Below are 16629 nucleotides of genomic sequence, written 5' to 3' on the forward strand. Positions count from 1 at the left end.
AGGCCTTTTTGGGAAAACACACTCCAGCTTCCATTGAAATCCATGAGCCTACGCTACAGACAAGCCCCCAAGTTCAGGTCCAAAGCCACAAGAAGTGAGAGGAAAGAGCTGGTGATTGAAGAGGTGACCAGGAGCGAGGAAAACCAGAACAAGATCAAAGCACTCAGCCAGTCACAACAACATGGACAAAATGGGAAGGCGTGGTCAATAGGACCATAGGGTGGTCTGACATATGGAAGATAGCTCAAGCAAGGCTGAGCTTCCTCATCCGGGCCACCTATGACACCTTACCCAGCCCCAGCAATCTGAGTCTATGGTTTGGCTCAGAGGAAAACTGCCATCTCTGTAAGACTCCAAACCCTAAGTTACAGCACATCCTGTCTGGTTGCAAAGCAGCTCTGGCCCAGGGTAGGTACAGCTGGCGGCATGACCAGGTCTTGAGGAAACTGGCAGAGGTTCTGGAAGTACGGAGGGTGGAGGCAGCCAAAGATCATCCCACAAAGACACCGTCTTTGATTCACTTTGTTGGAGAAGGGGCTTGAGCACAGAACACCAACCAGAGAGGGACACCATCACTGCTAACACCAGGATGTGACTGGAACTTAAGGGTGGACCTCAACCGTCAGCTCAAGTTCCCACCAGAGATAACTACCACCTCTCTGCGGCCAGACATCAACCTGTGGTCCTCTGCAGCCAAAGCAGTAATCCTGGCAGAGCTCACAATCCCTTGGGAGGGAGGAATGGATGCTGCATACGAAAGGAAGAAGGACAAATACACAGAGCTGGCAGCTGAGTGCCAAGATGCTGGGTGGTCAAACATCATCTGCCCGGTGGAGATTGGCTGCATTGGCTTTGTTGGAACATCCACCTAGCTCCTCCTTAGGAAGATGGGAGTGACTGGGTTGAAATTGAAGAAGGCATCCAAGGACATAGTGGAAGAGGCGGAAAAAGCCAGTTTCTGTATATGATTGAGGAGGAAGGACAGTTCGTGGGGAAAAGATTGGTCCTAAGGGCATCTGCGGGGGGCGGCAGGGAGACATCTCTGCAGTTGCTCCACCACCGTGAGATGTTCTGGGATTAATGGAGCGAAACATTAATGTAGGGTGGCTCCTGGCTGATGAGCCTGCAGCTGCCCAACTGGCACAGTCGGAGGTGCATCAGGCGGAAACGCCATGCAGGTGGCTTTTACCTGTGCTTACATCCAACCTGATATCTCCACATTCTTCATGTCTTCCATGCATTGTGAGATAAACACAGACACCGCTCCATGTTGCTATCAGGCTAATAACATTAGCTGATAGCTCCTCCCACACGCGGCCTGGTGCGTTCACAGGCTCTGGGACGTAGAAGCTTAGTGGAACTCCGACAGGCTCCCAGCCCAACATAGATCACTACTATATGTTCACGATAAAATAAAAACCGCAGAACACACCCTAAAATCACCCAAATTATGCATACCCATCCAAAGCCATTTTGACCCACAAATTTTGAACCAAAGCCGTCAAGTCTCTGGCAACAGTGTGGATGTGTTGAGGTGCATTCTCCCCCCTGTGTTGCGGGCTGGGAATTGCACGTCACTTTCACTGAAGCGACTTCCATCAATGTTGTTAGGGTGCTGCTGCTTATGTCTGAGTAAAGGAGTAGCCAATCACAAAAGTAACTCCGCCTTGTCTGGTTTGATTTGATCTGCTGAAAAAGCTCTTCATGAAATAAATATGTCATTCTAAAAACAGAAAAGTGAAATAAAAACAAAGATACTTTGGAAAATATTGATTTTGAAATCCAAGGTCCAAAAGAACATAATAATAATGTTCAACATGATTCAAATGAATAATTTAAAATATTGTTTTAAAATAATGAACAGGTTTTTAAAGCAAAATGAAATATATTTAATAATAAAATAACTAATTCAAAATCTGTGTGCTGGTTTTTCACAATTTCATGATCTTCTTATATATTCATGAGAGATTTATTGGTTGATTGTGCGATTGCACAAGGTCATATTTATTTATTTATTAATATTTTGGGGCTCCATACTCAGAGACACCAAATATTCAGAAATGAAGATTCCAAACAGGAAGAAGGATTTTTTAAAAAATGTATACCGCACACAAAAAAATATGTATAAATACAATTTGGAAAATTTTTAAATCAAGAGAGTAAAATAGATCAAAATGCAAGATGCAAAATGTCTTGGCTGAAAAAAAAACAAAAACAGGATGTGATAGGAGCAGAGATCAGCTCAGAATGTGATCTGAATGCTTTATAAATCAGTAAATAGATATATTCGCATGGCACATATCTGTAAATAGAAATATGCAAATCATCAGGTGTAAAAAAGGGGTGGGATCAGACAAGAGTTCTCTTTAATACAGTGGTCCCCAACCTTTTTTTCACCGCGGACCGGTACAACGCAAGACACGTTAACCGCGGACCGGTGGGTGGGTGGGGGGGGTTTGAGGTGCAACGCAAGGCACGTTTACCGCTGCCTATTAAAAGCAGATTTCAATTTTTCCCTTTTATAGCGGGTACAGGTTCTCCCTTCATTGGCCCGTTTCCCCTTGTCAAAGCAACTTTCTAAAGAAGTTTGTTTTTTGCTCATTTTGGTTGTTTGGGTTTAATTTTAGCGGGGTATATCACGTGATGTTTGGGGTCATGACTTTGACGTGCTTTAAGGGTGACGGATTTAACTGAGAGAATCCGGTCACTTTTCAAAAGAATACGTTTTTTTTTTTTTTTGAAAAAAACAATAAAATGGAAATTATTTTTTCTTTCTGTGCGTCCCGGTGCCAAAATTTCCCGAGGCCCGGTTGGGGACCACTGCTTTAATCCACTCCTTTACAAGCACACTGTCTTGTTTTATTCGTCTATTAAAACTACTGTTTATTTTTCATTTGAGTTTGAAATAAAGAAACGGAATCTGAAACCTAAACACACACACAAAATCATGCACTAAATTTAGAATAAAAGTAAGCAACCACCTTCCGACATTTACAGTATTTCTTAAAGGTGTCGGCGTAGTGGAGTTGCAATAGCATGGACACGACATGCTATACTCTGTTTCCATGTGTCTTAAAAAGACTAGCCGTCTCTCTCTTTTTCTCCTCACTGGTTTTCCTCCTTCAGTGTGAAGAGGAGGAGCTGCTATCACTTTCTGACTCAGACAGCACAAACAAACGGATGGAAGAAAGACTGTGAGCAAAAGTTTATTTGTCTTCTCCCTCCTTGTTTTTACACAGGAAGGTATCTATAAGAATACAGATAAGAATACCGGATTGAAGAACATAGTCGAACAGAGGAGTACTATCAATAACATCTTACAATACCCATCTCTACTAAATGGTTACTTGACCTAACAAAGCATACACTGCAGTCACTTTTTTTGTTATAATAATAGCGAAATGTTCACTGATGATATTAGAAAAAAAAAACATCCTAGAAAGTTTGAATATCATATCAAAACAAATTCTTCATTTCTACACATTCAATACTCGTGAATTCTTCTAATGAAGTTACTTAATCAATATGGTATGGAGGCCATCAGTCTGTGGCTCTGTGAACATGTAATGAAAGCTCAGGTTGCTATGGAGTTCATTTAATCATTAGAGTTTGACCACAGGAGTTTCAAACATCAGAAGCTTATTTTGCAAATTTTTTAAGGCTTCTCTCTTGTGTGAGTTTTCATGTGTTTTTGGAGATTAGCTTTTTGATAAAACCTTTTTTTACATTCTTTACAAGAAAAAGGCTTTTCTCCTGTGTGAGTTTTCATGTGTCTTTTGAGACTAGATATAACACTAAAACGTTTAGGACATTCTTTACAAGAAAAATGCTTTTGTCCTGTATGAATTCTCATGTTCGATTTGAGAGTAGACGTTTCACTAAAACTTGTATTACATTCTGTACAAGGAAAAAGCTTTTGTCCTGTGTGAGTTCTCATGTGTCTTTTGAGATAACATGTCCGACTAAAACTTGAATCACATTCTTTACATGAAAAAGGCTTTTCTCCTGTATGAGTTCTCATGTGTCTTTTGAGACTGGATGTTAGATTAAAACTTGTTTTACATTCTCTACATGTAAAAGGTTTTTCTCGTGTGTGAGTTAACATGTGTGATTTAAGATGAGATGTTTGATTAAAACCTTTATCACATTCTTTACAGGGAAAAGGCTTTTCTCCTGTGTGAATTCTCATGTGTCTTTTGAGAAGAGATATACGACAAAAACTTTTATCACATTCTTTACAAGTAAATCGCTTATCTTCTGCATGGATCCTTATGTGACTTCTGAACTGAGATTTGTTCCAAAAGCTTTTACCACATTCTTTACAGATATAACATCTTTCATCAGACCCAGTTTCCATGTAGTCAGATGGGTTAGTAATTATTTTTGAGTTTTTACCAGACTTGATTGAGAAAAGTCTCTCTTCTTTTGGAAATTGTTTGTATTTTTTACCAAGATTTGTCTTCTTTGGATTTTTTCTAACATCAGAGTCACACTGACCTGCTGACATGTGAGAGTTGTCCACACTTTGGACATGTCTTCTGTCTCTTCTCTCCTTTTGATGTCTGTTCTGTGGGTCTGTCTCTTCATCTGTAGTTGATGTTGATTCTTCATGTTGGTTTCCTTCTTCATCCTGACTATCAGTTACATTAAAACTCTGCTGATTGTTTGGATCTGCTTCACTGTTCTCATCTTCCTCATAAGTAGGAATCTCCATCAAGGTATCAGTCTCCTGCTTCAAATCAAGCTGATCGTCATCCTGACTGCTGCAAAGTTCCCCTGGTTCCTCTTGAATCTGTGGTGGTTCTGGTTCCTCCTGTTCCTCTTGAATCTGTTGAGGTTCTGGTTCCTCCTGTTCCTCTTTAATCTGTGGAGGTTCTGGTTCCTCCTGTTCCTCTTTAATTATTGGAGGTTCTTGCGTCTCCAGTTCCTCTTGAATCTGTGGAGGTTCTGGTTCCTCCTGTTCCACTCTGAAGTGCCTTTGCTGGTTGCAGAGATCCTCCGCTTCAGTCATCCATTGCTGGGGGAGGACTGCAGAAACACAAGAAGATGCCTTTTATATGTTTTACGGACTTTGATCATTGTTAAGCAACAATTCAGATTTCAAAAGTCTTATAACTCTTCAATTTGTCAAAATATTACACACAACAAACAAAAAAAACACAACAAACAAAATGTTGTTCAGTCTCAGGTATTTAACCCCACACAGGCTTCTCCAGTCTTTCACCCATTACACCAAAGTTTTTTTTATATTAGTTCGTTATATACGAAGTCACCAAGGTCACCACCTAACTTTGCATCCTCATCCCTCCATATGAAATCAGAGATCAAAGTGACTCACGGGACGTGAGAGTTCTGTCCGTTGGATGAACGTACGCGGCTTACCGGCTCTGTCCACCGCTGATAGGGTTTTAAGTCATTCCATGCATGTGGGGGTCTCACCCGATTGCAGAAATAATTCCCCGAAAAGTCCACCATCATGGTTGGACCTCTCTCCAACGATACGGTAATCCTTGCCATGTACGTATCCTCCGGCTGTCAACACCCATGTCTCCTTGCTTCACCCCCCTTTTCCTCCTCTTAATTCGTTTTTCACCTGGCCACAGGAAGTCCCTAGGTAGCCATATTTGTAGTCCAGAGTCTCCTGAACATTTAGCTTCCATACCCCTGTTATCTATTTAACATAAACTCCAAACAAAATAAACATATAGCCAGGACCATATTAACCAGGGTTAACAAAGGAAAGTCAATACTAAATTTTCTCTTTTCTTTTCAGTAAATAAACAACTCCATACATACATGTACATATGTGGCAATGCTACAGTCTCATTCAGAATATGCACAACTTAATATTTTAATTTAAAGAATGGTATTATGGAGTCCCATACTGTACATAATTAAATAAATACATATTTAAATAAATAAATAAATATGACCTCATGCAAATACACAATCATCCAATAAATCTCTCATAAATATATAAAAATATCATGAAATTGTGAAAAACCTGCACACAGATTTTAAATTAGCCATCATATTACTCAATATATTTCATTTCGCTTTAAAAACCTGTTCATTATTTTAAAACAGCATTTTAAAATATTCATTTTTAATCATGTTGAATATTATTATAATTCTGTCTTTTTTCAGAAGCTCCTATATCAAAATCAATATTTTCCAAAGTATCTTTGTTTTTATTTCATGTTGTTGTTTTTCACAATGACTGATTTATTTCATGAAGAGCTTTTTCAGGAGAATGAGTCAATCTGTCAATCGGAGAAAGTGGGAGTGTGATCTAAACACTCATTGGCTCATCCATGGAAATCGACTCATATTCCTGGATACCCGCTCAGCGGTGTGCCAGTCAGAGAGATGACATATTTCAGCGATATCTGCACGGCTTTGCTGACATTAGAGATCAAAAGCGACAAACTGTCTGCTGCAGAAGATGCAAACATCTACGACTCTGTTTTTGTAGTTTGAGGGTTTGTGTGGACCAAACCACAGAGGAGCTCCGGTTGTCCACGTCTCGAAGTCCAGCGTTGAAACATTCTTCATTCTCACACCATTCACTCAGAGTTCACATCGTGCCTTACGTCGGCTCACAGGAGGCGAGCTGGCGGACCGACAGAGAGTCAGACCAGGCAGCTGTGCAAAGCGGAACAAGCCTGCTCAGGCCTCCTGAACCTTATGATATTTTTCTATTTTCATTGAGACAATGATTATAAATCAGGTCCTCTGATTTTATTTTTCCCTCTCAGGGAAAATGTTAAACCTTTCCTGCGATGACGTTTCTGACATCTTAACACTCTCCATGTGCATTGTGCATCCATGCATTGTTACTGAGATAAGCACAAGCAACTGCTCCATGTGGCTATCAGGCTAAAAACATTAGCTGGTAGCTCCTCCCACACGCGGCATGGTGCGTTCATGGAAACTCCAGTTCATAGAAGCTTAGTCCAACAACCACTCAGCCTAACATTGACCACTACTATGCATTCATGAGAAGATGAAAATTGCAGAACCGACCACAAAATCACCCGAATTATGCACACTCGCCCAAAGCCACTTTTATCCGCAGATTTCGAACCAAACAAAGCTATCAGGCTAATAACATTAGCTGGTAGCTCCTCCCACACGTGGCCTGGTGCGTTCACAGGCTCCGGGACGTAGAAGCTTAGTGGAACTCCGACAGGCTCCCAGCCCAACATAGATCACTACTATATGTTCACGATAAAATAAAAACCGCAGAACACACCCCAAAATCACACAAATTATGCATACCCATCCAAAGCCATTTTGACCCACAAATTTAGAACCAAAGCCATCCAGTCTCTGGTAACACTGTGGATGTGTTGAGATGCATACTCCCCCTAGTGTTGAGGAGTGTACATTGCACCGTCACGTTGGCCGAAGCATCTTCGATCGATGTAGTCAGGGTGCTGCTGCTCATGTCTGAGTAAAGGAGTAGCCAATCACAAATGTTTCTCCGCCTTGTCTGGTTTGATTGACAGACAGAGACATTCTCCTGAAAAAGCTCTTCATGAAATAAATCAGCCATTGGGAAAAATGGCAACATGAAATAAAAATAAAGCTACTTTGGAAAATATTGATTTTGAAATCCAAGGTTCTGAAAAAAGACGTTTTAAAAAAAAAATGAAATATATTGAATAATATAAAGGCTTATTTAAAATCAGTGTGCAGGTTTTTCACAATTTCATGATCTTTTTATATATTTATGATAGATTTATTGGTTTATTGTGTATTTGCATGAGGTCATATTTATTTATTGAATTAAATATTTATTTATTTAATTATGAGTAGTATAGGACTCCATATGTTATAGCTTAAGTTAAACGCTAAATCCAATAAACACTTTTATAAAACATTACCCACCACCTGTGACTGCTGTGGAGTGGACATGACTGTTTCTTAGGTTTAAACATTTTTCCAAACATACCTCTAGTACAGGGGTCGGGAACCTTTTTGGCCAAGAGAGCCATAAACACCACATATTTTTAAATGTAATTTCGAAAGAGCCATACAACACTGTAGTGTCCCTTTACCACACTGAGGCATGGAGACTTAACCACTTTTAAGGTTCTTTATTTTGGTTACTGTAGACCGTAACAAACGCCGTACAATTAATTCAGCAACTCCTGAATCTCTCCCGCCGGGACGACAGCGCTTCTCCCAACTTTATATTCCCCTGCTCGCGCTCCAGCCCTCCCATTTCCCTTATTCGGCCCATAGCTGAACCCCATTGGTCCAAATTACCTAACAACAGGCTGAGCGACAGAACTGAGAGCCAATCAGATCGCTGCATGATGCGTTCTGAACTCCAGAACTTATAACACGGTCCAACAGCCACCCAGTCCAACTCAGTCCGCGACAATATGTGTATCACTAAATATTCAAATGAATGTGTGCATTTGATGTAATTTCAACATTTTTAAAGTACAATAAGTCTGTGGATTCTTTTTAATAACATTTTTATGCTGTTGCTAATAAATGATGAGTATTTCTCGTGGTACTTTTGCTGATGGTCTAGTCTGGTTTATACGTGGTGAGTTTCTGCTTGCTTCACGCAGGCGTTGAGACTTTAAACGTGATCTTAGGTAGGTCTGAATGTTCTGTAGATGTGAGACAGACTGCTCACATGCAGACGCGGAGCCAAACACACACTCACACACTGCAGTGAGTGACGGGCAGCGGGTTATACGTTTTTACAATCCCTGCGCGATTCACCTTTCTGCCCGTGACCCCCCCCACCCAACCCTCTGCTTTCTTCCTCACACATCCCGTCCCCGCAACTTCGCGCTCTTTCTCAGAGACGGGAGCGGGCAGTTTTAGGCACGGCAATTCACAGATTTCCGGCTGGTACAAACTCTGTGAAATAATAGATAATAGTAACTGATAGCGCTGGCGCAGATTTTTCTCTCCAAGCACCGATACAACTCCGCGCCTCTGGCATCCCATCGCGCCCGGGAAGGACTGGTCTGATAACATTTTTAAAAAATATATAATTAAAGATTTGTCTGCGAGCCACATGTGACCATCGCGAGCCATAGGTTCCCGACCCCTGCTCTAGTAGTTCAAAAATAATTATGACTTTATAACAAAAGACATAAATGACAGTTTCAATAGATGGATGCAGTTTAATACATCACTGATTGGTCAAATTAATGTCTACAAAATGAACATTTTCCCAAAACTACTGTATGTTTTTCAAAATATCCCCCTGCCACCGCTTGATGGCTGGTTCAAAACTATAAAACAAATGATTATTTGTTAATATGGAAAAATAAAAAATCTAAAATAAGGCTATCGCTCCTCCATCTGCCTTACAGTGAAGTAGGACTAAAATGCCCTAATATAATGTGGTATTACTGGACTGCACAGCTTGGGTCTGTAAGATACTATTTTACAAAAAAAAGATGCCCCACAATGGGCAGAAATGGAAAATAAAACTTTAATCCCATCTTTACCTCTTTATATATTTTCCAACTTGGAAGCTAACTTGAACAAGAAAACTAATAATTCAAAGGTTATAAACATGATCAATGTTTGGTATAGTGTAAAAAAAAGTAATGAAATAACAAAATACGCTATCACAGCTAAGGCCCATTTTGGCAAACCAGCAATCTCAAAGCAGGCACAGCAAATGCAGTGTTCAAACAATGGGCAATGAATGGTTTGGAAAAAATTCAAGGCCTGTATCCAGCAGGAGCCTCAGACATGATGTCATTCGAAATGCTACAATCAAAATATAATATTAATAGAAAAGACTTTTACAAATACCTACAATTAAGAAACTATATTGGAACAGAAAGAAAATCTCTTTTAAAGCCACAAAAGTCTAAACTAGAAGAACTGGTTACCAAAGACAGTAGGAGAGGAGTTATCTCAGAATTTTATAATTTGTTACTTACAAACTCAAAAGAAAATGCAAATATGAAACTTGATGCATGGAGAAAAGACCTAGAAACAGACATATCAGTAGAATAATGGCGAGTAGCCTGCACAAAGGAACAAAAGCAAACTACAAACTCAAGATTGAGGCTTTTACAGTATAAATGGTTGATGCCAGTTGTTAAATTAAATAAATTCAATATCAATGTTCCAGATACTTGCTCAATACGCAATGAGGAAAAAGGAACACTTTTTCACCGTATATGGAACTGTAGAATAATAAAACAGTTCTGGTCTGTAATCAGAGAAACTATCAAACAAATGATCTCAAAATAAAATAACACTGAAACCAGTCATCTTTATTTTGGGAATCTATCCCCAGAATAAGATATTCTGGATCAGAAAAATCACTTAGACATGTGTTTATTGCAGGCTAAAAGGTCAATAGCAATTAACTGGAAAAACTGCACAGGACCAACACTAAAACAATGGACTAAACTGATGTTAACTGTACTGCCGATGGAACGTAGAACATTTTTGTTAAAAGGAAAGAAGAACTTGTTTGAAGCTGTTTGGAGACCATTTATAGCATTTGTTGAGGGCATGGATCTGTCTGACAGTGATGATGTTTAAAACTTCAGCCTGAACTGAACTCTATGCTGGATCTCTACTTATTTTTTGAATAAAAATAGGTCTCTGCAGAAAGTATATCAATGTTTTGTGTTCAAGTGTTCAAACCCATGTTGAGTATTTTATAAGACAAACAATTTACGGTGTCTGAGATCAAGTTTATATTTTTTTCACATTTTTATTTTTAAATGCTTGTTCGTTTGTGAATGTGTGTTGTAATGCCAAAAAAAAAACCCAATAAACATATTGTTGGAAAAAAATGAATGATTAAATTACTTAATAACAGGTAATGATTAATTAATCACATAAAGAATTCATCTCATGACAGCTGTAATAAAACTGTCATAATTCATTTTTTGACATTTTTAAAAGCTACATTTTATAAATGATTGTCTTAACAGCCAGAAAAAAAAACAGAAATAAAAAGTATTTTCTTAAACAGTGAAGTGGAACTTTGTGGTTCTTGTTGGGTTTTGGTCTGGAAGAAACTGGATCAAATGGTTCTTTCAGTGTTAAAGGTTCCAGACTCTTGATCTCCACTGAAGCTATGAGGATGAAATGTCATTCCACAGACAAACCATCAACAAAATGATCCTGATGCTGCTGAGGTTCTTATGGAAGTGAAGCAAATCTCAGCAGAGATGCAGTTTTTCTAAACTGAAATCACTGACATTAAACAGCCTGAACATTCATGGAGCTGAACTGGACACAGAAAAACCTCCCTGTTGTGTTTCCACCCGCCAATGAGGAGCAGTTTGATGAAGATGAAGCTGCACTGGAGGAAGAATCAGTCCAGAAAAAGATGGAGAACAATTCTGACACTAAGCAGTTTTTCACTGATGTGTTCAGGTTTGAATCTTTTCTGTCTGCAGATCCATGAGCAGGACCCTGTCTTTGGGTTTTAGCTTGAAATGTAGTTTTGGAAATAGAATCTGTCTGAATGTCTGGAATTGGAGACATGGAGACATCAAAGATGTTTAGATGGATTTTGGGTTTGACAGAGAAATCTGCTGAAAAGAACTGAACTACAAACTTAGAACCACAGACGACAAAACAGATTGTACTTTTTTATCTGCTAACAATTTTCTCTTTGATCTGTTAAGGTTTCCTGTTTGTCGTTAGCTGGAGGGACTAACTAAGATCATATGATTTGAAGAATGTTGTCGGCTGCACTGACCAATAATGTCTTCTGTCTTTTCAACTGGAAGAGACAGGAGAGACTCTTCCAGGACACGCTGTTGATGGACTGTATGTTTGGAGAGCTTGAAGCTCAAGATAGAACCGTTGTTGAAGTGAACATACCGATAGTGTGGAGATGAAGATCAGAGTCACACTGACCTGCTGACATGTGAGAGTTGTCCACACTTTGGACATGACTTCTGTCTCTTCTATTCCTCTGATCTCTGTTCTGTGGGTCTGTCTCTTCATCTGTAGTTGATGTTGATTCTTCATGTTGGTTTCCTTCTTCATCCTGACTATCAGTTACATTAAAGCTCTGCTGATTGTTTAGATCTTCTTCAATGTTCTCATATACCTCATAAGTAGTAATCTCCATTAAGGTATCAGTCTCCTGCTTCAGATCAAGGTGCTCTTCATCCTGACTGATGCTGAGTTCCCCTGGTTCCTGTTTTATCTGTGGAGGTTCCGGTTCCTGCAGTTCCTCTTCAATCTGTGGAGGTTCTGGTTCCTCCTGTTCCACTCTGAAGTTCTTCTGCTGGTTGCAGAGATCTTCCTCTTCAGTCATCCAATGCTGGGGGAGAACTGCAGGGACACAAACACATCAAGGAGCCTTTTATACGTTTCCAGGACTTTTGGGTTTTTTCAAGCATCAATAAACTCTGTGATCATTGAAGAAAATGTCTGAGGAGTCTGAGACTAATGGAAATGAATATATATGCAGAGGTGGGTAGTAACGCGTTACAATTACTTAAGTAACTTTTTGGTGAATTATACTAGTCTAGTGAGAGTAAGAACAAGAAATTTATTTGTTTAGCACAATTTATACACAAAGCAGAAAAAAAGAAGAAAAAAGAAAAGCATGAAGCTCAAAGGACTTTTCTGTTTCTCTGATGAAGGTCACATACCTATGTGGTGGAGCTGCAGCTGTGGTTTCCAGATGACATCCAGCAGTCTGCGCTGACGACAGAGCTCCTGCTCGTACTGGACGATGGTTCCTTCATAGAGTCTGCAGATTTCTTCAGCAGCAGCAGCTAGTCGCTCGCTGATCAACTCTCTCAGAGACTGAAGGGAAGACATGGTTCCTGCTCCGATCTTCAGCTCCAACTCCCACAAACACCGCCGTCCTCTTCACTGCAGCTCCGATCGATCATCTGCTAGTCTCACAATCACAGCAATCCACGTTGTCTTTCCGTTCAACACTTCTTCACTCATTTACGACACTTTGGAAAATGCTGCGAGTTTCCACACGAACCACGTATCGTCCTTTCTGTCCAAAAACCTCACAAACGTCCCAACAAAACACCACCGTCCTCTCAACACAAGCTAACGCTGCTAGCCTGCTAACAAGCTAACGCTGCTAGCGCCCCGTGCTTCTTTGTTTGGCTAACAGCGTCATGGTGCTTTAGCGCCACCAGCTGGTCTGGAGTGTTGTCTGTCGCTCATGTTATGATGACGATGGCGGGGGAAAACAAATTTAGATTAATAAATAATAATAATGATAATAACAGCAATATAATAAAACATCAGAGCCAAAGAAAGTGGTCTGAGAAGAAGCAGCTCTGAAGCTCTGCAGCTGACGGTGCAGCTTCAGGACTCATGAGGAGGACCACACTGCAGCGCCTCCTGCTGAAGCATCAGAGAGTCTGCAGACAGAAGATCCTTCCAACAGCAGAGAGGTCTGCAGGAGCTCTTTCCACCACCAGCAACAACCTGAACCAAGCAGGACCTACAAGAAGTTCAGCCACTAAACTTCCACAACTCTGTCATTTCCTTTCAGAAGCTCTGAGCTCCTTTCTGAGTCTGCAGAGATGCTGAGCTCCTCAGCTGCTGCAGCTCCCACAGTCACATGAAGGTCTGCAGCTGCAGCAGGAAGTCCAGATGTTTGCAGCTGCTGCAGCTCCCACAGTCACATGAAGGTCTGCAGCTGCAGCAGGAAGTCCAGATGTTTGCAGCTGCTGTAGCTCCCACAGTCACATGAAGGTCTGCAGCTGCAGCAGGAAGTCCAGATGTTTGCAGCTGCTGCAGCTCCCACAGTCACATGAAGGTCTGCAGCTGCAGCAGTCTGGTGCTGTTTTCCAGTCAGTGTTCTTCATAGATTCTAAAATAGATTTATTTCTTTGAAGCGTTTTTCCTGAAAGTTGAACATTTTGAACATTTTCTGCCAGAATTGATCCAAATAGTTTTGATTTGGTTGTTTTGTCTTTTCTACATTTGACCAAACCCAAAGTGGGAGGAGTCATCTTTCTGCAGTTCCTCTGAATCATGGACAGAAGTTGTAGATGTTCCACTAGAACAGTGTTTTCTTCTTCTGTGGATGTTCTAGTGTTCTGAGCACATGGTAAAATCTGCTGCATCATCTGTCAGCTTCCATTTTCAGCATTTGGATCCTCAAAGTTCAGGAAGAAACTGGAATCCAAACTGCTTCCAGTTTCCATGTTTGGGATCTTCTGGACCTGTTGAAGGACACAGATTCTTTCCACATCATGAAGCTGTTCTTCTGAAGCCAAACGGCCCACAGTTCTATGCTGATGATGCTCTTCTTCACCAACAGCCTCTCAGATCACAGATGCTGCAGTTTGCTTGGTTTGCTGGAAAGCAGCAGCGCTGCCACGCCCACCTGAAAGAGCCTCAGAGCTTCTCCAGCTGATGTCTTCAACACTGGGACTCCATCCCTTCTTCCATTCATCTTTCTGTCCATTTGCTTTGAGGCCCAGATCCTCACCTGCTGCTGGCTTTGGTTCAGCAGCTGCTGACTGGAACGCTGAAGCTCAGAGCGTCCGGCGCTTTGATCTTCTGCACATTCAAGTGTGGAACAGATGCAGAGAAAAGCTCCAAAGTTCTCAGAGGAGCATTGATTCAGCAGATCTTTAGTTTCTGGAGACGACTTCAATGGAAGAATGAAAACCACATGGATTCAAACTGAAACTCTGTCAGAGTCAATAAAGTTTTTTCAAAGATGAAGTTCTTGAAGGACAAAGCTCTCCTTCACTGTCAACACACACAGATGATCAGAACAGTTCCACATGTGTCTGCATGTTCTGGGAAGTTCTCCGGTTCCTGGGTTCCTCTGATCACGGGTCCAGCAGCGTGTTTCAGGAACACGGATGATCCAGAACATGGGATCAGACTGAAGTCAGCAGCTTTCAGCTCCTTTTGGGCTTCAAGCCCAGAGAGAAGACAGAAATGTGAGGAAGGCAGAGAACATGAAGGGTTCCTGACAGCAAAGAGAAGTTGGAGCCAGAAAGACTAGAACCGGATCAGGACCAACTCTGGACAGTCCTTTTAGTGGTGGAGCACAGACAGAAGCAGCATCATGTTTGTCACAGAGACGTGAGCTTTGAGGAGCCACTCTGCAGCTTGACCCTCTCAGATGTCAGCAGCTGTTTGTGTCCTCAGATCCAGTCAGACACCAACATGTTCCTCAGAGAACAGCATGTCAGCACACACTGCACACGCTTGGATCCATGCAGACGTGTTGGAAGCCAGAGCTTCAGGCCGGCCTTCAGTGGATCTGTCCGTTCATGCTGAATGGGAGCAGAAGAACGTCTGTTTCAGCTCTGCTGCTTCAGCTCCACTCAAACTGCTGGGAACTCCAAACTCTCTCAGAGGAGAAAAACAGCAGAAAGCTTTCTGCAGCTGCTCTCACAGTGGATCTTCCTCTGTCTTCTTCAGCAGCAGATGATGAAGAGTCACTTTCTTCAGGTTCCTCTCAGTCCTGACCTTCATTCCTGATGGACCAAAGCAGACTGACAGCAGCTCTTTAGCTCCACAAAGAAAACTCTGCAGTTTCCCAAAAACCTTCTGAAGCAGAAAAACCAGGAGACTTCCTGTCTGTCTGTCTGTCAGTGTTGGAGTCTTCCTCCGTTCTTCAAATGATGAAGGTTTCTGCTTTGGAACATTCCAGAAAGCCTTTTGAAAGCCTCCTGATGATGCTGGAGGACAGGGAGGAGCGCAGGAGGATGCAGGAGCTCCCAGAGGAGGAGAGGCAGGAGGAGCAGAGGGAGCGGCTGCTGGAGCAGAAGCAGCTGCAGACGCACTTTTGGCTCTGGGCTTCAAACTTTGATCAGGAGGAAGAGGAGGAGCTAAAGAGGAGCAGGAATGCTGGGAGTGGGACTGGAATTCAGACTGAATCCAACATTTAGGGACAGAAATGGCGTCTTCCAGAAATAAATCAGAATCCTTTATTGTCATTGTAGACGGGGATACAATGAAATTGCAGCAGCCTTGAAGTCATGAAGTTAAATAAAATAAAATAGAATAACTGTATTTACATCTCTAACAAAAAATGAACAATATGTACAGAAACTGTTAAATATTAAATATGTATGGACAAAATAGAATGGAATGGTCTGCAGTCTGCTGTGTACAGCATGTCCGTCACTGAGGAGTGACGTCACCGAACACCGTCACTGCCTGGACCTCTTTCTGGGTCCTAGTGCCCGAAAGGTTACAGCTCCTGGTTCCACAAGAAAATAGTCCATTCTAGAGGCCACTCTGACGTCATCATCATCAAAGACAGCGTTACCTAGCAACCATACCAAGACCATAGCAGCTATAGAGGGAAACACAACAAACCATCAACGGCGGTTAAAGCAGTCAGACGTTTGTTCTGCAGCTCAGCAAAAATCTCTGCTTTAGGTTTTGGGGAGAAAAACAAAGGACGGAGAAGGATTCTGCAAATCCCAAGTTCTATTGGTAAGTCAGCGTCCTGGAAACATGCTTTGTTGGTTCTGAAGTGGCATGAATGCAGACTTAGATTGGTTTGTTTCCTTGGATTCTTCAGATTGATTCAAGCTGTAAATGCTGTCAGCATAAAGCAAGTTTGGACTAAACTAAAGCAGAAAGTGGCTTTGAAGATGGTCAGGAGAAATGAGGGCTTTTTTCAGGAATTCTTGGAAGAGGAGGACTTCT

At 41.3% G+C, this 16629-nt stretch overlaps 1 protein-coding gene and 1 long non-coding RNA gene across 3 annotated transcripts in view; both read right to left on the reverse strand.

Annotated features, from left to right (window-relative positions):
- The window catches only part of LOC144988207 (uncharacterized), a 211330-nt gene that overhangs the window by 29667 nt on the left and 165034 nt on the right, over positions 1-16629 (reverse strand). The window lies entirely within an intron of this gene.
- LOC144986789 (uncharacterized) overlaps positions 1-16629 on the reverse strand; it is a 71191-nt gene that overhangs the window by 11372 nt on the left and 43190 nt on the right. The window contains exons 1-3 of one of the 2 annotated variants that reach the window (XM_078934906.1): positions 12624-13367; positions 11878-12300; positions 4498-5028 (exon numbers count right to left, since the gene is read on the reverse strand). In XM_078934906.1, the coding sequence (XP_078791032.1) occupies positions 4498-5028; positions 11878-12300; positions 12624-12795 (1126 nt within the window). In that variant the 5' untranslated portion in view covers positions 12796-13367. Of the gene's footprint in view, positions 1-4497; positions 5029-11877; positions 12301-12623; positions 13368-16629 lie in introns of those variants that run through there. The other variant, XM_078934901.1, reaches the window with a different exon arrangement.

The sequence above is a fragment of the Oryzias latipes genome, chromosome 2 (genome assembly GCF_053564925.1).
Source record: "Oryzias latipes strain Hd-rR chromosome 2, Olatipes_Hd-rR_3.1".
Classification (NCBI taxonomy): Eukaryota; Metazoa; Chordata; class Actinopteri; order Beloniformes; family Adrianichthyidae; genus Oryzias; species Oryzias latipes.